The sequence below is a fragment of the Lepisosteus oculatus genome, chromosome 7 (assembly GCF_040954835.1).
Source record: "Lepisosteus oculatus isolate fLepOcu1 chromosome 7, fLepOcu1.hap2, whole genome shotgun sequence".
Lineage (NCBI taxonomy): Eukaryota > Metazoa > Chordata > Actinopteri > Semionotiformes > Lepisosteidae > Lepisosteus > Lepisosteus oculatus.
This window is the reverse complement of record NC_090702.1, coordinates 36,540,833-36,566,716: the sequence shown is the minus strand read 5'-3', so window position 1 is coordinate 36,566,716 and position 25,884 is coordinate 36,540,833. Positions and strand designations below refer to the sequence as shown.

The following is a 25,884-nucleotide window of genomic DNA, read 5'->3' as shown; positions in this document are numbered from 1 at the left end:
TCCTAACAAGACCAATGGGATCTAAAATAGATGTGGTGGGTTTCATGTGTGTAACTAGTTTATTGAGGAATGCTGAGTCAAGAAGAGAGAATTTGGAGAGAAGGGAACCAGAAAAGTTGGATAAGGAGGGAGGAGGTATGGAAATGATATGCGTAATGGAGAGAAAGTGATGCCGGATGTTGTCGGTCTTGGAGGTGAAGAAATCTAAGAATGTGTTGCAAAGTTGCAATGAGGCAGGTAATATTGTGGGGTGGTTTGGCTTTAGTAACCGTTTGATGGTGGAGAAAAGATGTGGTTGTTATGGTAATTTTCAATGATGTGAGAGAAGTAGGTTGATCTAGCAGATTCTATTGTAACCTTATATTCAGATAAGTTATCTTTCCAAGCCTGATAATTTCCATTTATGCCACCTACGCTCAAGTTTGCACAACATACAGTTAGACAGGACTGGCTACCCTGCACCCTAAAAATATTAAAAGTGCAGTAAAAACAAATAACATTCATGGTAAAAAAAAAAAAAAGAATGAATATAAATTCAATTATATTTTATATAAAATATGCCAACAAAAATGCACTTCTGAATGTCAGCTTTGAATGTTAATGCAGAGTCATTCTAATTTTTTTTAAAAAGGGAAACATCTATTCAAATATCTAGTCTTCAATGGTACAGAAGTGCTCAGAAATAACCAATAACCCATAAATAAGACAATAGCACATTATTGCAAATTATGCTGATAAAATAAGACATACTATACATATAATTCGGAGTATCACCCAATTATTTCCTATACAAATTCAAAGCTACATTCAATTTTCTATGCTAATTGAACAAGATCCTAGAGGATCACTTATATTAACGCAAAATATAGTATGCAAACCTTCAGAAAATAGGGCCTGTTCATTTTCCATTAGTAATCAGTATATTAAGTGTTATATTGCCAGTCATTGGAAGGTATTTGTATTTTATTACTGTGTGCATTCTTCCATTCCATTACAGCAGAAAAGGAGATGTTCATTCAGATAAATAAATCAGGGTTTATTTTAACTTTTCTTTGACTGAGGTCCCCCATGGATATTTAGGAAATGATGAGAAAGCATTCTAATAGACCACAAAAAATCAGATGCCTAGCTGTAAATAAAAGTGAGAATAGAATTAACTGTTTTCACTAGAAATACTGTATATATGGGTTACATACGATCAATATTCACACTTCCCATACTCAACACTTCCAGAAAAGTCTGGATAAGACTATATATCCCATACTTACACATGCAAAAAACAAAAACGTACCCTCTAATGTTTTATTTTCTCTTTTGAGAGCTTAAAATGTTTGCAATTTTATGAAATTCCTGGATTACTTTAATGCTTTTTCACAACATAGCTGAACAATACAAACATTACTGCTAAGACAAGTATAGTTACACTGTTTAACTTGTATGTTCTTAAACTTATATCCATTTTGATCATATTGCCATCTTTAATAACCTCACATGGAACTAATAATGCTACCAGTATAGCTATTCCTTCTTTTCGGCTTATTGTGCAGCTTATCCAACTTCTTATTCTTACGCAGTAATTATCACATCTTGGTTCACTTACTGTATTGGATTGAATTGTTTAAATAATCCCATATGCATTTGTTCACTGCAATTTATTAAACTTCAGGAAAAGGTTTAAATAGAAGTTACATTGGACAATGGTGACAAATTGTTTTCTTCCTCTTTGCTGTACTTCATCCTGTTTGCAGGATGTGTAAGATTTGGTAGTTTGGGTCCTAAAAATGTTTCTCCTGAAACATGCTTGTGCTGCTGTGAGTTTTCGCATTTAATGTCATTTTAGCAGATGAAAGAAACATGAATAATCAATTTCAGCTTTGCTATGAACTATGAAGCAGTGAAGTTTTTCTTAAATTATTAAATTGTAACACCTATGGAAAGGAAATTGTGATTTACATACTGTACACCACATCAATAAGCATTCATAAACAGAAAAGTTGTGAAACATTTAATCAGAAACTTTTTCTTTAATCAGAATCTATTAATACTACTTTGGAAAACTTTGATACAGAAAAGAACCTAAGGTAATCAACGAAAAACAATGGATTTCTACCTCTTGAAAATTATATCATTAGAAGGCTTGCAGTACCAGGAGTTTAGGGTCTCCCTCTAAGTGGGATCCTTCTGCATGTGCTTTAGTTTAAAAGAACTGTGTTTTACCTAAGAAGCCTCAGAGGCATATTTATAGTGGTACTGTCTTATATAAGTCTCTTCTGAGTGATGAAAGTCACGTTTCTCACGTGCCTGGGCTGTGCATCAAAAATATTATTGGTGCTTGTGTCAGGGTCTTTCCAAATGACGAGCACTGATACGAAATGTTTTGTTCGGCTTTTTCCAACACTAGACACTTGTCAAAATAACACTGAATTGAAGCATTTTTTTCCACAGGATCATTTTAAACATTACAGCAATTTCATATTTACTGGAGGCTGATTTTGTGCTGATGTTTCATTAGACTATTAAACTTGTTTTCTTACCATTTTCACTAACACCCCCCTCAACACTTTCATCCCGTATTTCTTCAGAGAACAGTTGTCCATTATGCTGGCAGACATAACACCTGAGGGAAAATAAAGTTAATGTTGCTTTCATTCCATTAGGAACATTTTATTAAATGGAGAAAAAAAAACATACACAATCCTTTTTGCATGAACAGAAGTAACCTATTTTCCCAAAGATTAAAGTACAAACATTACAGGCAATATCAAACAGAATAGGTATCTCTCTATATTCAGCACTCTTTAATGTAACATTATTACCAAAAAATTAAAAATGAGCACATAGAAGAAATGTTTTGATAATGGCACAACACTAGAGACAGCATAAAGATACATCACAGAATTATAGAAGAAAGATGCGTTACTATACAAACTGATTTTGGTGGAGACCCTGAGTATTTGGCAAGGTGAACACAAAGCTCAGAAAATCCCAATATAAATTCCACTGTCAAGAGCATGTAATGCAGCACGCCTATATCAAGCTGCATCACAAAGAGAATCATGTTTTACTTAAGAAGCCTCACAAGTATATTTACAGTAGAACTGATTTAAATAAGTCTCTTCTGAGCGATGACTTGTTTATGTGGCAGGTCTCTGCCTGTTTTTTAACTTGTACTTTTCAAGTTATGGTCACAATAGTACAGCATTGTAGCAATCACTCCTCTACTGATGAAGCATAATTAATCCTAGGATAGAAATACGTTAATATTATTTACCCTGATCTGCACTTGGTTTTGTCTCTTGGGTTTCCCAAGATATCAGTGGCTGGTTGAAAGGATACTGTTCCTTCATAGTAGTGATGAGATAGAAATGTCTTGATACCTAATAAATAACAGCAATACAAAATACAAACAGCTGATTTAATCAGTGGTGTAGTGGACACAACATAACAAAGGAATATATTTACAACATGAAACATAAAACATAGGAAAATTAACAAATGAGAGTAAGCCATTTTGTCTATTGATCCATTTTAATTAGCTAGAAGCTAAATGATTCAAAGATCTCATCTAGAATTATCTTGAAAGAAGCCACAGTACTGACTTCAACAACTGGGCAAAGTATTTTGTCCAATATTCCCACAACGCTTTTTATACAAAGTGCCTCCTGCTCTTGTTTTTTTCACATACTTTTCACTTGGGTCCTCTAATCTGTTTTTTACTACTGACACTGAATTTGTTCAGATAAATCTCTAAAAATTTAGAACAGCTTGTTTTTTTACAACTGCTTCAGCATAGCCAATTGCATTCCTCAAGTCTCAGCTACAATTCCCATAACCATGGGAGAATGAGTGAAGTGAAGGCAGGATCCTTTAACCCACCTACCTTCGAGCCATTCATTCTTTAATGTTTCACAAGTGCATTTTTCCATAAAAACAATTACCTGAAAAATCGTATCTAGCTGGACCCATCCATCGTTTCTTTTCACTGTCAGCCAGTATATCTCCATAAAACCCATATCCTAGTAGGGATACTGAGTACTTCAGAAATGTGTCATTATGGTGCACTGAACAGACATCCAAGGCCTGAGAATCACCTAAAAGGATATTTAATAAAACTAATATTAGAATATAAACATACATAAGCACAGAATCTAATAAGCCATGTAATGTGTGGAAAGCAGCAGGGGCTTCCCCAATGAAACATACTGAGATAAAGAATATAATAAATGTGAATATTCGTACACAACAGCAAATTAAACACCACAGTAATATTTTAAATAATTTAAAAAAACACAAAGAAGGTTTTTTCATATTTAAAAAAGTGGAGTGTATTTTGCAAGATTGAAGATTTACTCATACAGTATACTACAGAAAAAAATGTAAGTCTGTGCATTTTCTAAATTTAAATAAAACAATGTAGCAGCAGAGGAGTAGCACACTGGTATGGAATAGTTTCAATGCCTCCATGCTTTTGGTTCCCGGGTTCTGTGCAACCTGAAGTGCCTTCTGTGCGGAAACTCCTGTTTCTTTCCCTGTGGTTGTGCAAGTTTTTCCTAGGGTGTTCTGATTTCTGCCAACATTCCATCCAGAGACAACGGACCAGCTTAACTAGCAACTCTAAAGATGTCCCCTGTACGTATGTATGTGTGTGTGTTAAGTTCATGTATTTTGCGATAGACTAGTGCCCTATCTAAGGTGTACCCCGACATGCTCTCATGGTCTGCTGGATAAGGCTCCAACACAATGCAACCCTCTATTGGGCGGTGCGGTGGCTCTGTAGCAAAGGATCTGTGTCTGTGGCTGTCGCCCGTTCGTATCCCGTGGCCGGCAGAGGAATCCTACTCCGTTGGGCCCCTGAGTAAGCCCCTTAACCCCAACTGCTCCAGGGACGCAGTATAAATGGCTGACCCTGTGCTCTGACCCCAAGCTTCTCTCCCTATCTGTGTCTCTCATGGAGAGTAACTTGGGGTATGGGAAAAAAGACAAATTCCTAATACTAGAAACTGTATATGGCCAATAAAGTGATCTTATCTTATTAGAATAAATGATCGCTGAAAATTGATATTCACACCAATGTTAGATGTGTACTAAAAGGTACTTCATTATCAACAATTATTAAAAGAATAAAGTTCAACTTTGTTGCTATAGTTACGTTGTAGGCCAAATAAAGTATTACATTTTATTTAATTTAAAACACGAACCAAATACGTAGAACACAGTAGACCATAGAACAGCAAAATAAAAAGTATTTTGTAGGACTACATTCTCGTACATCATGAGCATTATTTCACAGATTAAAAATAGAGCATTAATTCATTCATGCAGAAAAATATATTTTTACCAGAATCAGATTAAAGACAAAATTAGAAACTGGTTATTCATTGCGCTTTGTCTCATTTTTGTACCATACATAATTACTTTACAATTTACCTACTCACCCACAATAATATGTAAGGCTGAAGTCACTGGGTCATTAATGCCAATCGTTGCATAGCAAATGCAGTCTGTTGAGCCTAGTTTAAAAGGAGAGATTTATAGTTTTAGTCTGATAAAACACAAGAAGGATGGATTTTTAAAATCATACTGAAACTTAAATCATAAGCTTAAGACAGACAATCCAAAATAAACTTTAACAGGATAGAAATATATCATAATTTACTTTAAACTGTTACACAATCTTATTGCAACAGAATCAAAATATTAAAACAAAATTTAAAAAAATAAAAAAATAAGATTAGAATAATGTTTCCATACATTTGAAATGATTACTGTTTCCCTTACCAAGTCTCTTTGCTTGTAAAAAATATAGCACATCTTGTAAAAGGGGAACTGCAGTCCCAATTTCTCCAGACCTGTTATTCCATTTTGTTAACAAAATTAATTCATTGACAGTATATAAAAAGTTTACAAATTTTGAATTAAGCACAAAATGGTGAACTTTGTCAAAGTACAGTAAGTCGCCATGCTGTAGCAAACTCCTTGTCTCGCCCTGGGCAAGAGCGAGAGTTTGCGCAAATTGGGACATGATGCGGCCCTTCCTGCTCACTAGTCACCGTAATGACTAATGTAACTTGATGCACGAGTGAATAAGTACTGGTTGTGCAGCTGACATTTTACTGCAGAAATGTTCCAATGTGATCTGCATGCACAGTTAACAAGTAGTATTTGTAGGCAAAACTATCTGGAAGTCAAGAGCAATATTTCTATTTGATTAAAAGAGATGTATTCACAAGCCTGCTTGTTTACAATGTAATAAAGCTGCTTCACCAGACGTTCTGTTGCCTGGTTTTGAATCGTAGAATATGGCGCTGCGCATACCTGAAATTCCATCCATTTTGTAAATAGTTTTTTTTTCAAGTTACTGTGTATATTTTGCTTTTATTATGGTTTGAAATGCATTCAACGCCGATTCTTTCTAACCCAGGAATATAAAAAACGTTCCCCTTTAATTTTAAAATTTGAATCTCCCTCCTATTGTCTTGATAGATGCAAAAAGTCTTTAGTAAAAATCACTAAGTGGATTATCATTATAAACATGAGAATCTGTGATTTAATTAACCACACTTCATCCTCCAAAAACATTTATTTTTCTATGATAAAATATTATAATAGTTTTTGTATTTTGTGTCTTGTTAGTTTCTGTAACAAATATTTGTCTTGTAGGCTAGTGCCTATTTCTTAACCACTCATTTGTTCATGGATGTTTGAAGATGTTATACGACCTTGCTTGGTGGTTGCTGACTCAAATGTATATGTATGTGATTTTTTTGTGTATTGAAAACGTATTGATAACACCCTTGTTTTTTTAACAATACATTTAGATATTCTTCACTTAGAGGAATTCAGTCCTTTTTCGGAGTGAAGAAACCTCAATCCATGAGAGTTCTATGTTGGCTCAGTAGGTTAAGACTTTAATCAAACTTGAATTTGATCAAGTTTACTGTGACAGTCAGCTAGTTAAAAACAAACCATAAATGGCATAGAAAGCAAAGTGATAACACTTGAACAGCTACAGCAAAACATCAATAATACACCACAGTGTTGATCAGGAGTCCTTGCTCACCCATAAATCGCTGAGCTGCAGCTCTTTCAACTTAATCACCTTTAGTGATAGGAAAGAAGTTATTTACCTTTTCATATGTCCTGTTTTAAAGTAGATAAGATGGTGTTGTTCTATTACAAAGCAACCAACAGATTACTTTAGATTAAACCTTCAATACATTTAGAGAGTTCCTATCCATCACTGGATGCCTGGAGCTCAGGTTGAGCTCTATTGCCAGGACATGCCTGTTTCATATCACTGTGACAAGGATTCCTCAAACAGTAGTGCACAACTGGAGGAGTGCCACCAGGGAAGGATAAGTGTTACTCGGCCACGGTCCTTTGGTTTATCAAGAAACAGACCACTGCGACTTGGCACTGCAAGCCTGCAGGCACTCAGCATCCATCAATCATAATGCTCCTACAATTGCTCTTAACTGTTCTGAAAAGCAAAGAGGACCTTGCAATGTGTCATAAGATGAATGACTAGGATAAGTGGACATGTCAGAGGATCATATTCTCCCCATGCAAAACATGAATCGCTGTTGGAAAGCAGTCTTACACTACCAGCACTTCCACTTGTGGTGGGAATGTAATAAAGGTCTCTCAAAATATTTCAGTAATCTTTACAGCCTTGTCTGGGAAGTTAACCAAAATATATATATTTTAGATAGAAAAATAGTTTACATTTCTATTTTAGAATCCTTATCCAGATTCAAAAAAACATTATTTCCATCTAAAACTGCCTATTATACCAACACCTCCTGTTACAAATTAATTGTCCAGTTCTCCAAATTTAGCACCAATTTGGAGTTTGCTGATTTTCTCTCATTTTTATGCCTTAAATTAAGGATCCTTATTCTAGGGGACTTTAATATAAACATCGATTCAAGGTCTTCCAGTCTGGCTAAAGACTTCCTATCTCTATTGGGATGCTTTGATCTTACTCAGTTTGTTTGAACTCCTACACAACAAAGGACACACTTTAGATTAAATTATTGCATAATAATTATGCAATAATTCTAGACTAATATCACTAGACTATGCCCTATGCTATCACTAACCGTGGCTGAAAAGCTGACCAACACATTTGTGTCATCTCAAATTGACTACTGCAATGCTTTACTCGCTGGGGTATCTAAATCTACTCTGAACAAACTGCAGTATGTCCAAATTTCAGCAGTCAGAATCCTGACCAGGTCTAGTGCAAGTGTTCACATTACTCCTATCCTGGAGTCCTTGCACTGGCTTCTAGTCAAATTCCGTGTAGATTCCGTGTAATCCTCATGCTCACCTATAAGGCTCTGCATGGGTTGGCACCTCAGTACCTGTCTGAACTATTATCGCCCTACTCCTCACCTCACAACCTTTGCTCTTCTAATTCTGCTCTCCTTACTGTCCCCAAAGCCTGCCTACATTGTATGGGTGACAGGACCTTCTCCCGTTATGCCCCCAAGCTCTGGAACTCTCTCCCAAAGGATATCAGAGAGTCACCTTCTCTAAACTCCTTGAAATCCAGACCCAAAACCCTCTTCTTCAGAGAAGTCTTTACTTAACTGGTTCCATTCCTCAACCCTCTGCTTTTCTTAGTGCCACCATCCACAGTCTCCTCTATATATTGTAATTGTATTTTATCTTATTCTTCTTATTTATTGTTGTTGTCATCCTATAAAGCGCTTTGAGAAGCCACCTTTAAAGGCGCTATATAAAATAAAGTTTATCAATGTACTGAGCACACAAATAATATTGGACAAGATGGCTGCTTAACCACTGTTCTCAAGTCCTGATTTTTGTTATATGGATTAAATAGAAATGTGACAGATTTCATGAACAACTAAAGTCACTTCCAATAAATCTCACAAACTGATGTGGCAATTAATTATGCTACCTATAAAAGGATATGAAACAAGGTGAAACAGGCCTCTTTATCCTTTGAAAATGCTTTGGTAAAGTAACAACAAACTTGGGAGGTATCATTCTAGTTGTGGTAAAGTTAATGTTTGGCAAAACGGAATTAATTAAAATAGCCACATGTCCAAAATTTTGTTTGCAAAATTTAAACCATCTTGGTAATTGCCAAACTGACTGAACAGAAATTTGCCTGGTTTCATTATACATCACAGGATGCAGTGATAGTTTTGGTTATCATCTTGGCGCAATACACCTTGTACAGTACCACGAACTGCTCTTCAAAAAGTGTTTCCTTATTGAACTGCCAACAACAATTTGCAGGTTCCTGATCATTCTGGATTCACTTTAGTTTACTAAAAATACGCACTGGTATATTATGTGCACAGAGACTTGCTTGAAAACTGTTTGTAGTTTTCTAATTTACTTAAGTGTTGTTCCAGTCTATCTCATGCTGAAAAGATAAGCAACATTTTAAAACAGTATTCATCAAAATCTTACCTGCTGGAATAATGCCAACCCTGAGGTTGCACTGCACCAGTTTTTCATGGGCACAGTTTTGGTCCACTCCTGAATCAGTCTGCGTCCGTGAAATTAAACCATGAATGACCTCGCTGAACATACCGTCACCTCCAACACAAACAATGCTGCAAAAAAAGCTACTAGTGATTACATGTATCACTTACAGATAAGTGCATCTTTTTGAGCTACTGCTGCTTTTATTTTAAAGAAATACTTATTACAATATTATAACATTCACATAACATTAAAAGGTATTCCAATTCTTTACTGAAAATAATGTATAACTCTACTTGAAAAAGTAACAACTAGGAATCTAAACAGGATGCCACTTGAGGTCAAGGTCATAATACAATTCATGAATGAGATTTAAACATGGATTGGTTGTTTCAACAATTCTTACTGATTATGCTAGGAACTTTAAAAGCAACTGAACTTAGACAACATTTAATTGAGAAGACTTCAAAATCAGCAGAAAATTTGTTAAAACATTTAGTTTTAATACAACTAAAAAAAACTCTTCCATCAATTTCCCTAAAACACTACATTATGCAATAAACTCCAATTCAATGGTATTTAATGTAAGCTTTGACACAATAGACCTTTCTTTAGAATGTTTAAAAAACTAAGAGTCACTCACTTCAGCTACTCTCTGCATCCATCAGTTACCCGGTCTTTGGCCGTTGTCGATCGATTATGCATTTATTTATAATTTAAGAAATGGTTTTAATTAAGAATTATGGTACAATATTACAGATGTGATTCCTGGGTTAACACTCACCCATCATATTTCTTGAGGTCAGCTTCAGTTTTCAAATGGTCCCTGGCATGATTAGCACGTTCTGTAACTAAAGAAACAAATACACAATGCTTCATTTTTATCCTCGTGAAATGCCTTTTTCTTCAGTTTATGGAGAAATACGAAGACTACTAAAACTATTTCCATTCTCAGATTCTCTTTGTACTTTTCAGCACAAAATTAACTTTTACATCTATATAATAGTTGGTGTATCTGAGCCATTCATTTATGTGACATCTATAATAGCGGTCACATAAATTAATGACCCAGATACAATACAACGTTTCAGAAAATTTACTACGGCATAGAATTTGGTTAAGAAATATAAATCCCGAAGCTTACATTTAAAAATAGAAGTATGCAAACTTCAATGCTAATGTCCTAGACTTATTTCAAGTACCACAGAAATAAAAGCAGAGCAATTAACAAAGAAGTTAATTGACCACAGGATCAACATTTTGCAATGGACTTGAACCCCACTGACAAACTGTGGTTTGAATTGAAGTGGGCTATCCATAAGCACAGACCGATGGATATTAAGGATCCAGAAAGATTTTGTATGGAAGAATGGTATAATGTCCCTCCCAATGTGTTTTCCAATCTCATTAAAAAAGGCTCTAGGCTGTTATATGCGCAAGGAGAGGGTATACAAAGTGCTGAAAACATGGGTGCCAATAATTGTGGCACTTTATTTTTTGGAAATAAATTTATAATCTGAATTTTGAATATAATTTATAATGTGCAATATTGGTTGATTCCACTGAATCATTAAAGTCAAATATTCCATATTGGAAAATTATAATTTAGCTAATTTACATTGAATGCAGAAAAGCTCAATATATAAAATACCCACACACCCAAGAAAAACATAATAAAGTGAAATTCCCCACAGAAGGTTTTTTTTATTATTCAGGAATTCTGTAGAATTCTAAGTTAAATTTGGAGTGTATATGGTTACTACATTGAATATTCCATGACAAATAATGGTAGGCTGACACCTCCCTTTAATAAAGCACACACTGTTGAAGCTTGGTACATTCATGCATAAGGTCACGCTTCATCTACCAAATAGTCCTTGCCGACATTGAATTTCCACAAAACCTGTATTTATGGGTTGCATTTTCTGTCACCTAATTAAATTTTGTAGATAGTCACTCTCTTACGCACCATTTACCATGTTAAACTGCATATTATCAGCAATATAAAGCAATGAAAAATAGAACAGTAAAAATAATCTTTGTTGCCCATCTTGATCTCTAGAAAATGGCAAGTTAACTGCAATAACATTACAGGGAATTTACTTTTAAGAATATCACTCAAAAAATATTGTTCCCCACTAGTTCCACAGACTAAAGCCATACATAGTGGGAGTGAGTTGTACAAAAGGCCAGTCATTTAACAGATTATGTAATAAACATTTAAGGTAATGCCAAAGTTGTTAGAATATTTGAACTTTCATCATGAAATATAAAAGCCTATTGTGAGCTACTAGGGTACCTTGGTAATAAACCACCATTATCATGGCTGTTGTACTGGATTATGAAAAACCGATATTGCATACAGCCAACAGCTGCTTTAAAAGTACCATAAATAACCAATGCTGTTTGATTCACATGTTTATCGACCATCACAGCTTTCATTATGGTATATTGTTGAAGGATCGAGTAATAAATAAAATCACATTCCCTAAACGTTCAGTTGCTTGGCTATTTGCCTGCCGAGATCAATTTATAGACCATAAACATTCATTGTATTATTTAAATGTTAATGTACAGTGCTGACATGAACTCACCAATCACATCTGTAGAAATGGAAGCAAGAGTGAAGAGCTGAACCACCTTCTGTTCATAAATCTGCTTTCCTTGTTGTTTGCCTCCATAGGGATTAATATATACAAGCAAGTGCTTTGGTCTACAAGCTGTTAAACAATTTGACACATCTGATTAAAATAAAGGATTATAGCACGATCATAAATTAATATAAAATAATGGGCAAGTACAACTTGATATTGATTTACAGACTTCCATAAGGACATGTTTGTGAATATGCACAAATCTATGAACACGAGACTGTGCTTTCTTGGTGATGCAGTGATTCCTTCATCCTCCCAGGCGAATAAAGGCATGTGGTGCTTTGGTGAAGGATGCAACTCCTCCCCAATCGGTGTGGTTCAAGACTGCAATGCCCGCAATCGAGCCGAGATGTGAAAAAACAACTCTATGTCAAAGCAGATGGCTATAACAAAGAAATTGGCAATTGTACTTTAAAAAGCATGTTACACAATGCTATTTCTAACAATATTTGTTGTGTACTTAATGCTGCCCAGCATATAAGCAGCAATGTATTATTAATGTATTCTATTAATTAATTAATACATCTACAGCTGACTATGTGGGCACAGAGGAGAGAAAAACAAACACTCCCATTTCTTAAAAACAAGCACTCTTGCTCAATATACTTAATAGAAAATCAATTTTCAGATATTGCAATGATTGGAAAAGCAAGATTTTCGAAAAGGGGAAAATATACCACAAATTCCATATTGCAGCAACATAAATAACTGTATGGATATATAAAACAAATAAATGGAAATATAGGAAAAACAATCAATAACCAAGTTTTAAAAGAGCTTACTTTGTAACGAAAGTTGTTCCTTTATAGCTTGGACCCACTGCTGTCGGAGTAACCCATCATTGCAGAAGAATGTCACATTGCCACACCGCCAGCGGTGTTGCCTGGCCCTTTCCACATAAAATACTGGACACAAACACATACAAAAGAGCAGATTACTCACAGTTTCAGAAACCTAGCACCCACACCCAGTTATGTCATTATATCACTCGCTCTTTTTAAGCATAACATTTATGAAAAAGTAATTTCACCCTAACTTCATATATAGTAATATTGTCCCTGTTCAAACGTGGATATCAACAGTCACTTCAGCTAGTCAAAGTTGCAGATTTGTATTAGGATTCATTCTTTAAAGCTGCAGCCTCAATTGTGGTTAGTTTTTTTTTTTTACACCTGCTTGTTTGGAAAGAAGTGAATTTTCTTTTTTTTGTACCTGTAAAAGCATATGGATATGTTTCCACTGTTTTCTGTGACATCTTCTGCCATTTTCCTTCATCTTTGGTTTGAATGTTGTCAACTTCAGTTTCTTGAACAGCAATAATTTCAGATACAGGCACACAATGGCTACCTTTATAGAATACAAAATCACAATGAAAATGAAGTAAGAAATAGTCAGACTATCAAACTAAATATCAATGATGATTTTTATTACACATTGAATATTCACATTTGAATATCTTAGAGAACATAAGAATTGTTAGAAATAGGAGGAGGCCATACAGCCACGCGAGCAGGTTATTTTCTAGGACCTCATCCAGCTGTTTCTTGCAGGAAGGGTATCAAGCTTCAACATGACTAAGTAGCTGGTTACACACTCACAACCCTTGAGGTAAAGAAATGTCTCCTGATCTCAGCAATAAAGGCACTTATCATCAAAAGAACCTCACTCAGAATGAAAATGTAACTTTAATATTTAAAAAATGTTTAAATATTTCTTTCAATAACTTTATTATTTCTTCAGTTTGAATGATAACCTAAAAAAATGCAGAATAGTTTTAACTGTGCAAGCTACTATATGATGTCTAAATTCTGTTTCTAAAACAAATGCAAAGAAAATGGTCATAAAAGTTTAAATATAAGGAGAGAATATATTTATATTTAAGTAATATTTATCAGCTTTCCTTAATTTATAAGAAATAAGTCAATTTGTTAATGAATCAATGAAGGGACTAATAATAAAAAAATGTCTGCCAGGAATATTACATGACACTGATTTTTTTTAAGTTTCAAGAACTGATACTAGTTACTATTTGAACAGAATTACCAACTGTATAGCATCAGCTCTGGAGTCAATCATGAAATTGCTGCTGTCACACCAGTGCTAATCAAGCTACTGATAACCCGAGATATTGTAGACTTACTTTAATTCTTTCTTGTTAAAAAATAATGAACATGTTGTAGCACAATGAAATAACATTTTTTAGTTTTACAGAGATTCCTAGCATCAAAACAGTCCTTATCAAGGCTGTTACTGATATTTTAATGGCTTCAGACTCGTGGGATCTTTCCATTTCAGTTTTATCAGATCTCAGTGACTCAATCAATACTGTGAATTATACTAAACTTCTTCCTCAGCTGGCAGGTACGCTTGGCATTTCTGTTACTGTCCTCAGTTGGTTTAGCTCATATCCCATTTACAGGAAAATATGAATATGATTGGTTTTCAAATACAGTATATAAAGGACAGATATACAACACACATACAGTACATATGTATACTCACAAAAACTTCCACTTTACCATTTTTTTTTAAATCATTGGTAAAAATGCTAGCTTTATGCTAATTATAAGCAAATATATGTACAGTGTGATGGTAAACTGGATGCAATAAATTATTTGGCAATTGAGCAAGGATAAGACTGAGGTGAGGTTACTAGGTTCTCCACATCAAATGTGACGATTTAAACCATCAAATCATGCTATTCAATAGTGGTCACACAGTGGTATGTGAAAATGAGAAAGGTTCAGATAGTGTCTGATCACAGTTATCAATTTCTTTTAATCTTAGGAACATTGCTGAATTACATTCTGTTCTTTTACTGTCTACTGAGAAGAAGCAAGTCCATCATTTTATTTCACAATGTGTTATTTTCCAGGTAGGAAAAAAAAACCCTACTTAGCATATTTAAACCTCAGCAGCTCAAGTTCTGACTAGGTCGCTTTTTTAAAAATTTAATGCCATTTTGAAATTCTTTCATTGGTTTTCGGGTGAATTTCTTACTGGCTTCAGATTTTGCTCTTGGTCTTTAAAGATCACAAAGGTAAACTGTCCTTACATTTATGATCTCCTGATAAAAGCACCCCTAGTGACAAGTTCCAACCTCTAATACTGGTATCCTTTTGTTCCATGTATCTGTAATGCTCACTTCTGTCTTTTCTTACAATGCACTTAAAACTATGAAAATATCTTCACAATAAAATCAGGAATGTGAAGTTTCCATTTTCAAATCTCGTTTAAATTGGCATTCCTACAGATGTTATATATACATCTTGATAATAGCATATTAATTCATTTTTTAATAAATACAGTATTTAAATCCTTCCCCTGAGCTTCTAGAGGACAACACTTAGAGATCTTCATGAAAGGCCCTTTATAATGCATAAGTATTGCTTCTTCTACAAGACTCTTCAATAGCTTTGCCACATGAAGATTACTGTCCCCTTTGCCTGAAATTGTTCCCAAAAAGCTACTAAGAGACAGGCACTGTAATATAGAAGTCTAAAATACACCTTAATATATAATAATCTACAGTAACATATTGTTTGGATTAAGAGGTTGGTTTATACTCTTTACCTACTCAGTAGCATTACACCTTTTCCCATTAGAAAGGTTTTCAGATGAGAAATAATGACTAAGGTCCATCTGCTCAGCTTAACAATAGTACTGTAACAATTAAAAAGGAATATATACTTTTCCTAAAAAGGGCCAAATCATATATCCAAATTCTTCTCAGCGTTCATTTATAAACATTTCTTGAGTATTCCCAGATTTAAAAAATCTGACTAATATAATTATAAAGATTTGCAAAAAGCTCAGTATTAACATCAGTGTTGTACTGACTAAAGGAGAATACAGAAAAGGCAAGAATGTGTGTGACAACAACCTTTGACTTGTATTGTTTACTGCATGCGTCTTAGAAAACAGCTAGCAAGCACTAACTGAACAGTGGCCAAGGGGGAGTGATAAATTATTCCTCCACTATCTGACTGGCACAGCGAACAGTAGATCTGGACTGTCAACCTAAACGTCGAGCCTTTTTCCTGAGGGCACTCAGCAGTGCAAATCTCAGGGTACCCCGGAGGATATGAAGTGAAAGTTTCTTCAGGGAGAAAAAAAATACAGGGCTAAGACATTCATTCAAAATTAAAAATACTTGCATAAATCAATATACAGATTCTTTGAAAATATGAAGTGAGAGATCTTAAGGAAGTCTCTTCACAGCAGTTCACAATTCTCCCTTTCCTTGAGAACACAATAATTCTAAAGTCCACTAAGATGTCATTAAGGAATGAGGTCTCAACAAGATGCAGCATCTGTGACATTGATCCTCTCCTTGCAATCTGCAGTGTTAATGTTTATAAAACAATTACAGATTAGTGTGTAGGATGTCTTATTTTTGGTGGTTTCAGGAGAAACTGAAGAAATAGTCTGTTTCAGAAATAAACAGTATGTGCTTAGTGTCTTAAACAAAATAATGAATCATTAAATACAAGTAGCTGCATTTCCAGTTTTTCCTAAGTCCATTTGAGATTCTTATTTTCCCTACTATCGTCCTTTTAATAGAACTTCTACATTTAAAAATATGCTACAGAAAGTTCAAATACTGCATCTGAAATTTCATCTTACTGTTCTTGTATGTTGTACTTCCATAATAAGCATCTTCACAAATATATATAAGTATGTGTAACTGTCCTTTAAATCAAAAAGGTTGATTTCCATTGGCTGAAATCCAATGCTGAAAATCTACTGAACAGCACTACATGGTAAAATCCATGGCTTACCGGGAACTAAAATATGTAATTAGCGTTATTTCAAGTCTGGAAATGACGTTCAAGCTACAACAGAAAAATTGCCTCTGCTGATCCAGGTGACAATCAGATTGCTTGCATCAGCAAGTAAAAGGGCATAAGAAAGGATAGTTATGTAACAGGATTATACTGAAAACCGTGACTATATTTTACAGTGCTCAAGCATATGCCTAAGTATTTGTTATGCCACTGATTAAAATGGTATAAAAAATAAATTAGCACTAGTTTTAAATGCAGTCTACAGGAGGGAAAAAAGTGATGATCAAATTTAAATCAAAATGAATATACATTTTATATACTGTTAAAAAAACTAAGACTACTCCAAGAACAGCCAAGAACTCACAATGGCGATAGCAAAGCGTTACGAAAAAAAATATACAGCATTGTGTAAGCTCAATGGTTAGACCTCATGCAGTTAAAGCCTCAAAGGATATGCAACCAGATACTAATTTGTACTCTTAAATTTGCTTGAAGTGATTGTGAATGTCTCCATATATTTGATCAATTGAAATCAATGTTACATGCAAAGTATGTTTTTCTAATAATTGTAAATGTATACATGGTATTACCCAAATATAAAAGACAGGCCTATATTAGGTCAATATTGTTTTTAAGTACAACCTATTTATCACAAATACAAATTGCTTGAATTGCTAAGCAAATATACTGTAACAGCTCAGACATTGCTGTCCCAATATGTCTGGAGGACAGTATTGATTTAAAGGCAAAGTTTTAGCCAATTTCATAGCTTACCGTCTTTAAGACTTTTTTACCATTAAATGTAATGAGAAGCAGATATTACAGGAATCTTACAATACAAATTAAAACAGATGAATTAATTAGCAATTTAATATATAAAACCAGATCAGGGTTTCAATTTAATTTTTGCCAAGGAGGAATTCCCCCTACACAGAGTAAAGGGGCAACTGCACTTCAGTGTATAAAATGCTTTATTTAGACTCCGGTTCTGCACTGCAACTAAACTGCAGATCCCCTCTAGAGTAGCACTACTGAATTAAAACCTCTCTAGAAGTCTTAAAATGATTACACATTGATCAAAATATAATTGTTCAGCAAATATTTTTTAAATTACATTAAAATCTGTTTTACATTCCAATTCACATTCCCAGGTGTTCTTTTAATTGAAATCACAAAATGAGAAAACATATGAATATTTGTGATGAAAGAGCAAAGAGCTTTAACATTTCACTTATTAATTGAACAATGAAAATTGTAATATTCATTGTTAAATTTTACATACAGTTATCCGAGTTTAAGTACAGATAATACAGAGGAAAGCAGACCATTGCTCAAAATCAATACCTCATGTAGCATTACATTTAACCAGCAAAGATGGTTATACGTACTATATGGTCGAAGCATTTTTATATGACACTTAAGCTGTAAGAATGTAATTTCTAAAAGTGTAACCGAGGGGTTATTAAAGGGGTGTAAAACCTTTTTTTTTGAAGGGCCAGACTGAGGTGAAAAAAAAACAATGCACAGCAGACGAGATACCACTAAATAACTTCATCATATAAAAGACATGCATTATAATATGTTCTCCACGGAAAGACAAATAGGTTTTACACTCAAAACCTAGGTCCAATGGTATTGCCACTGAACTATTGATTGGATGAGCAGCATAATTACACAGGTACGTCAAGTGAGTATGTAAGCACTCAGAATGACCGAGAGAATTAAATGGGAAAGTGGTTAGTATAGTTCTTCCGTGGAATAAGCCATGACTCTGAGTGACTATGTAGCTTGTTAAACACTGACTAGGAAAAAAAGTTCAGTGCATCTAGGCTCCACCCAGAGGGAAGTGAAAACACAAAAAGTTCATCAACAAAGAGTTTTCCAAGTTGTGGTATAAGCTGGGACACTTACAACTTGTACTGGAAGCTATTTTCATGAGATACTTTGTTGAAATCACTGAAACTTGCTTTGCACATCATTTAGAGAGAATGAACTAAGGGTTATTTTACACAAATATTGTACTGATACTATTACAATTACAATGAGCAGGCAGTGGGAAGACACAGTGGCACAGTATTTAGCTTTGCTGCCTCACAGCACTCGAGCCCTGGCTTCAAGTCTTACAGTGCTATGAGTTTATACTGTACATTCTCCTTGTATTCATGCAGGTTTCCGGAAGGTGCTCCATACCAACTTAATGACAGCCATTGCCTGAACCTTCAAAAATGTGGAAATCTTCACTTCAAAATCCGCCTATAGTTTGAATTCAAACCCCACAATTTTCCCTTGTCTAGTAAGTTCACAAAATTGAGTTATGGGTTCCAAGCTGCAGTCACTATTAAACAGGATAGTTTTTACAGTCAAGGCCACTTTTTTCACTTATCATTTGCCAGGTCACAGGTCGGAATAGAAGTGTTGTAAAAAAGAATAGCTTTAACTCCAGTGCCCAAAACCATCCAGGTGAACTGTTGTAGCAAACATTGGGGGTTGGGCAACAGAACGTCTCTTGCCTGGCAGAAGTTGTGTGGAATGACCCTATTACTTTTCAGTTCTGTATAATATTTCTACAGGACCATCCTGCACTGTACTTGTTGTACATGTGTGAACAGCTTGAAAAATGTACAACTCTTTAATCCATAACAAAATTTAAGCACTGTAGAAGCAAAGGTGTTTTATGGAAAAAATAAGATGACACCACAGTATTTGATGTTCAAAACTGACCAGAGAGCAATAAGACCAATTAACAGTTTTCAAAAATCTGAAAATATTTTATCTGAACATATTTCGTTGAACAATTTTCATTCTAGATTGCAATTTTTTCCTTTATTTTTGTCTCTCAATACCAATTTAAAAAAGACTCACATTACAAACTGAGAAGGATGTTTTGAGGGTTATAATTTTCATACCCCAAGTAACCAACTCAACCACTTCATCAAATACAGCTCATATAAGAATCTTAAACTCATCACTCTGGGACACTCCAACATCTTTCACCTTTGCAGAGAAAGACAGCTCCTACCTGATGTAACTCCTCTCGTTCTGTGTAGCACCTTTGCCAGGCAGAAACCTGGAAGGAAACAGGAATATTTCCATATCTTACAACAAAAAAACTAAAAGTAAAAGCTCCCTCAAAATCATGTACATTCAAACATACACATGCTTTTCTATCTCCAGGGGGGAAAGAAACAGGAGTAATTGATTTAAAAAAAACCTTGGACTTTGGATAAATATACGAGGGTGGTCAAAATTAGTAGTATCAAGACCTGGTCCTTGGGGGACCACTGTCTCTTCTAGTTTTTGCTCTGGTATCTGTTTATTATAAATGGATGACACATCAAGAGCTGTTTATTCAGAGATAAGAATAAACACAGTTTGCAGCAACCAATTAAAGTTTGATGCTTGAGGATGTTGGAAACAATGTGGTTAAAGTCAAGTGCTTTTGAAACTGAACAGAATGCAGAAACAGGTAAACCAAAAGTCTAAATAAGCAGATCATTTACAGGACTGGAGATTTTAGAACTGAGCTAGAATAAACCCACCAGACATGGTGGTCCCCCAGGACTGGGATTGGGGACTATAGTACTAAATAATCTCAATTACACTTTCAGATCAGGAAAAAAAGTTTGATTCCACAAAGAAAGAGAAATTCACTTGGAACTGTATGATAATGCAATATAAAGCAATCCATTCAGCTTTGGGTTTACAGTGAATATTTTAAATTGCATTTAATTAATCTAAAAAAAGTAATAAGAACAACACTGATGAGTATACTGCATGTTCTTTATAGGAACTGGTATTAAAGAAGAGATGAGGTTGCATGTCAGGAAGAAGTTGTGGTGTAGAATTGCAAAGGCCACGTTAGGGGTTTGAATAATTCATTAACTGTGCCGTCAGTGTATTGCCACTTATTTATTAGTTACTAGTTAGTACTGTAAGTACTGTTTAAAACCTGGCATTTCATATGATGAAAAATTGCACATTATCAACTGGGAGAAGGGTCAGTGTAATTAAATAAAACTTATAAAGGCATTAAAGACCAAGGCTTTGCTACATTCATTAAATACTTTAGAGTTACTCACCAATTTCTTCAATGAGAAAAAAAAATTAAGACAAGCCGATACATAAAAAAGATTAAGCCAATAGATTGATGGAATATTTATTTGAAGAATAGCATTAAAACACCACAGATTAAAAGGAAGATTTCAAAGATGCCACAAAACTCTTATGATACCCTACTGATAGACATACAATCCAAAAGGTAACATTTGCAATCAACAGCTGATGATACCTTTTTTTTGTCATGCAGGAAACCATTCAGTAATGGTGAGATCTAAAAATCGGTGATAGTCTAAATATCGAAAAGTTGTCTTCAAATGACAAAGAAACTTTATTTTTTAACAGATATTCAACATTATTTCTTCTGAACACAAACTGAAATGGATCTTAATGCTTACTCCTCAAAGATGTACATTACAAACTGCATGCAGATGTGCAGTCTCAGCAGTATTCACCAGAAAAGGGGCTGAGCATTGAAAAAAACTAAGCAAGACATGAGTGCCTCCTCCTACTTGAATAATATGGCAAACTTTTAGGAACACAATCAGAACATAATTCATATTACATGTTCCTGGGGATTATATTTCAGAAAGGTGCATCTAAATGTTTGAGACTGTTTTGAGCATTTTTGTATCTGTAGACTATCTGCATGTATTCTCTGCAAAAAAGGGATGACAAACTGCTCTGATGACATCAACAAGCATAATAATTGAAAATACCTTCAACAGTGGAAGTTGCACAAGATGACAGGAAGAAAAGTGACAACGTGAGAGGAGATTTACTATGTTTTGGTAATTATGCATCAGTAAACATTTAAGTAAATAGGAGAGATTAAAAATGTCAATGTCAATCTGAATTATGAGAAGGCAGAGCTGTGGTGATGATGCTGGTTGGCATTTATTGTCCAGTTGATATTTTCTGCGGTCTTTCCAGACTGCATTCTCAGCATGTTTATACTGGAAAAAAATTACCAGAAGGCTAACTTTTCTCGGTCTGGAGTAAAAACTTTTAAAAGGATATGATTCATTGTGTGAGAATTTGTACACACAAAAAGATTACATGAATCTGGAATTTTTGAATATTTCTGTTAGTGTAAACGCAGCTAATATATGCTCTGTAAATATAAGCACATCTATAAACCACATGAGTTCAGCTGTAGAAAGTAAAAGTGTGGGATTGCACATGCATATTCATGAACTATGAGGTTCTTATAAAAACAGTTTGTCCTTTGCCATGTTTAAGATAGATCACTTTATTAGCAATATACAATTGCATTAGGAATTCGTCTTTTCGCATACCCCAGCTTGCTCTCCATGAGACACAGACACACAGACGGAGAGAAGCTTGGGGTCAGAGCGCAGGGTCAGCCTTTGTACAGCGCCCCTGGAGCAGTTGGGGTTAAGGGCCTTGCTCAGGGGCCCAATGGAGTAGGATTCCTCTGCCAGCCATGGGATTTATCACTGGGAGGGAGGAGGAGGCAGCTGAGTTTCAACTAGGGTTAACAACATTTTCACTTCCTAGTTTAATTACCTTGATCAAAATTTTTTGAACAATGGGTATTGCTTGGTGATATTTATGTAGCTATCCTTGGGTCAGGAGGCAAGTAAACATGGCACGTGAAATTAAAGATCAAGAGGAATTCTAATATGTTACGCTGGTTATCATTTAGACCATCATATTAGAGACTAAAACATCAACAGGAACAGATACATTCCTAGTGAGGTTATTAATCCAGCTGTCACAGAAATGGGCTATAGCATAATCTCAGATTGCCCCCAGGTTTAACTTCTTAATGATTTCTGAAGATATGTGTGTGATTGTGAAATAAGTGCCTTTCTTTGTGGCTTTTTGACCTCTTTATAGTATGAGCTATGGAATCAAGTCTAACAGGAGGAAAATAAAAGAATGGATACCTTCCATTTAATCAAAGGAATGAATGCCTGTTAATCTTATTAGAAGTAACGGTGAACTGTCTAGTGCCTCAACAGGAATGGCCTGTCCTCTGTGGCTCTATTTAACTACTACTAGCTCACATCAGATCAAACAAAGTTCCTTGAAACTAATTTGAAAATTTTAATTGTGATTTTTTTCTAATTAATGTTCTGTCCTACACTGTTTGGCTTTGATGAAAGAATTACAATGTCATGTGTGTGATATCTACAAAACAACTACACCTAGAAATTAACAATTGTGTACAGATAGTGACATAGAAGGGATTCAAATGGCAAATATTTAGGATTTTTGTAAATCCACCTTTAACATTATCTAAACATTTGAGTAAACTGGGGTTATAAGCTATCATTTCTGTATTTTATTCTAATCACATTTCTGGATGCAGTGAACTGTCAGTATTAATTTATTAGAGAGTCCCTGAAAGTAGCTGATTTGTAAAGAACATGGAATGTAATTATGTTAAAATGTTAACTTGTTTTCAAGTTTTTATATTACACTTCATGTAAAAGTGAAACACATTCTGTTCAGTTGCAAATGCCAAGTGTGCCAAACGTTAGATGTTCTACCAAATAGGATCTTCATGCAAGGAGTCTCTTCCTTAAGGCTACTTTAATTCTAACACAGGTGTAAAACATAGGTGACTTTGAAGTTGAATAAAAAAAACAATAAGATTCCTGATCTTATTTTATTGCAAAACATTTGTGTTGTGTACAATTGTAAATCAAAAGGGAATATCCATTGTTCTTATTTTCCTGTTTTCCTATTCTATTTTCATCTGAACTCTCTTAAAAGCTTTAAGATAACTAATTGGATTGTTACTTTTTCAACATGTTAAAGTTCAAAGCTCAACCTATGAAAAGGGTACATTTAGGCTACTTAGAGGTACTCTAAGCTTATGAAAATGAATATTTATTACTACAAAATTTTGTTTTTCCAAAGTTTCCAAGAGTAGGTCATTTAAATCAAACATCAATGACTCTACACAGTCTGCTAAACACATCTCTGTTGAGTCTCATACAAATTTCTCATCAGTATGTTCATCCTTGTCAGTTACATCAGCTTCCACATTACTTGGCCTTACTGTCTTTGTGGTTGCTTTATGTGGGCACAGAAACAGGGGAATACAATGTTTAATTTTATATATAACCATATACAGACACATTTAGCAATGCATATATAGAAAACATGAGTGGGATTTAAATTTAGCAAAGTTATGATTAAGATACACAACACACTGGACCTCATTTAGAATACTGTGTTCAGCTTCTGTCACCTTAACTAAGAAAATATATTATAGCCTTAGAAAGTGTACAAAGAAGAGCAACAAGAATGATTCCTGGTGTCAGAGTAAAGTTGTATACAGACAAGTTCAGAGAGCTAGATCTACACAGTTGAGAAAAGAGGAGAAAGAAAGAATCATCCATGATTACATCTATGTATTCAAAATCCTAAGAGGTATGGATAGATTTCAGGCTTAATAGTGAAACAGGGACACAGGGTCACAACCGGAAACAGTAGGGGAATTTATTTAGGACGGAGAATAGGGAGCACTAATTTTTCAGAGAGACGTAGGTATCCGAAACAAGCTTCATAGCCAGGTGGTTGAAGCCCAGATTAAAAACACTGCTGGATTCATTTTTTTTCCTTAGCTACTGAACTACCAAATAAGCAAGAGAGGCCAAACGGCATCTCTCATTTGCAACCTTTCTTGACTTCTCATATTCTTTTACAACTTAATTCACTTTAGTCGGATTTAAAAATCAAATTATCCTATAGGTTTTGTAAAATGAAAATACAATCACTAATGCAGCAATTACTTCACTAGACTTTGATTTAATTCATAGCTTATCAGCACATTATTTGGCATGTCAATAAATAAAAGTTTCAACTGATATAATGTCATATTGTACCATACAACACTGTGCTTCTGCTTAATTAATAAAGTTTTACATTTTTTTCTATATTGCAAATACTATTTAACAACACAAAAACAACTTTAAAAAGAAACCAGAAACCTGCTATTGTCACTATTACAAGCACTGCTGTGGTTGCAGGATGAGGGGAAAAAGCAACAGGCATGGAAGAATAGCTGGATTCCCCAAAAGCCCCTCTATGTAAAAGGTGTTATTAATTTTAGAAACATTAAGTTTATAGCAGCCAATGATCATACTTAAACCTTTGCTTTTTCAAGTAAGCATAACAACATTAAGAAAGGCTGCAAACTAGAAGCCCCTTCAACCGATCTAAGCCATTTGGTAGCTTGTAGCTAATTTATCCGAGGCTCTAATCCAGCATTTTCTTGAAAATAGTTAATGTATCAGCTTCACCAGCATGGATGGGTAGCTTGTTCTTTTCGCCCGAATCCCTCAGCAGAAAAACATGCCGCCTGTTCTTAGTTTTTAACTGCTCTTCCATGTAGTTTCCATATGTGAATTTAACATATCAAGCCTAAGGCCTTTTTACTGTATTAGTTCAGGTTAGCTTGATAGAAATACATTTTTCCTACCTACTTATCAGCATTACAATGCAATGAGTCCTAGGCAGATTATTTTGCATAGAATATTTCCATTGCTTGTTCAATTATGTGCCTTGTAAACATGAAAGGTTAATACAAGATAGCACTTCTCCCGTTGCATAGTTTGAGCTGTGAATGATAAATGCAGAATAGTTAAGTTTCTCATGTACAAATTCTTAAATTATTTTTGTATCAATAAAACTGCAAGGACATCATTTGACAATTGCTGAAGGGATCTGTGAATAAATTAAAGAATCATAGTATTTTTTAACACTAAGAATTAATAGAAATGAATACTGAAAACCTATTGTACCTATTGCTACCAGTGAATGTCCAACTAATACTATTTTAACAGCTTCCTTTTTTGTTAAGGTTTCTGAGTACTAATCCAATAAAAAAAAAAATATTCCAAGATGTAGTTGTCATGTTATGGTTGTGGGTGGCACATTACAGACAC

At 34.6% G+C, this 25,884-nt stretch overlaps 1 protein-coding gene across 2 annotated transcripts in view; it reads right to left on the bottom strand.

Moving 5' to 3' along the window:
• cerk (ceramide kinase) overlaps positions 1-25,884 on the bottom strand; it is a 40,603-nt gene that overhangs the window by 9,844 nt on the left and 4,875 nt on the right. Inside the window, exons 2-11 of one of the 2 annotated variants that reach the window (XM_015352674.2) lie at positions 19,923-19,970; positions 13,329-13,463; positions 12,899-13,021; positions 12,057-12,182; positions 10,247-10,313; positions 9,448-9,593; positions 5,436-5,510; positions 3,939-4,091; positions 3,272-3,377; positions 2,535-2,617 (exon numbers count right to left, since the gene is read on the bottom strand). In XM_015352674.2, coding sequence (XP_015208160.2) covers positions 2,535-2,617; positions 3,272-3,377; positions 3,939-4,091; positions 5,436-5,510; positions 9,448-9,593; positions 10,247-10,313; positions 12,057-12,182; positions 12,899-13,021; positions 13,329-13,463; positions 19,923-19,970 — 1,062 coding nt within the window. The remainder of the gene's footprint in view (positions 1-2,534; positions 2,618-3,271; positions 3,378-3,938; positions 4,092-5,435; positions 5,511-9,447; positions 9,594-10,246; positions 10,314-12,056; positions 12,183-12,898; positions 13,022-13,328; positions 13,464-19,922; positions 19,971-25,884) is intronic. The other variant, XM_015352675.2, reaches the window with a different exon arrangement.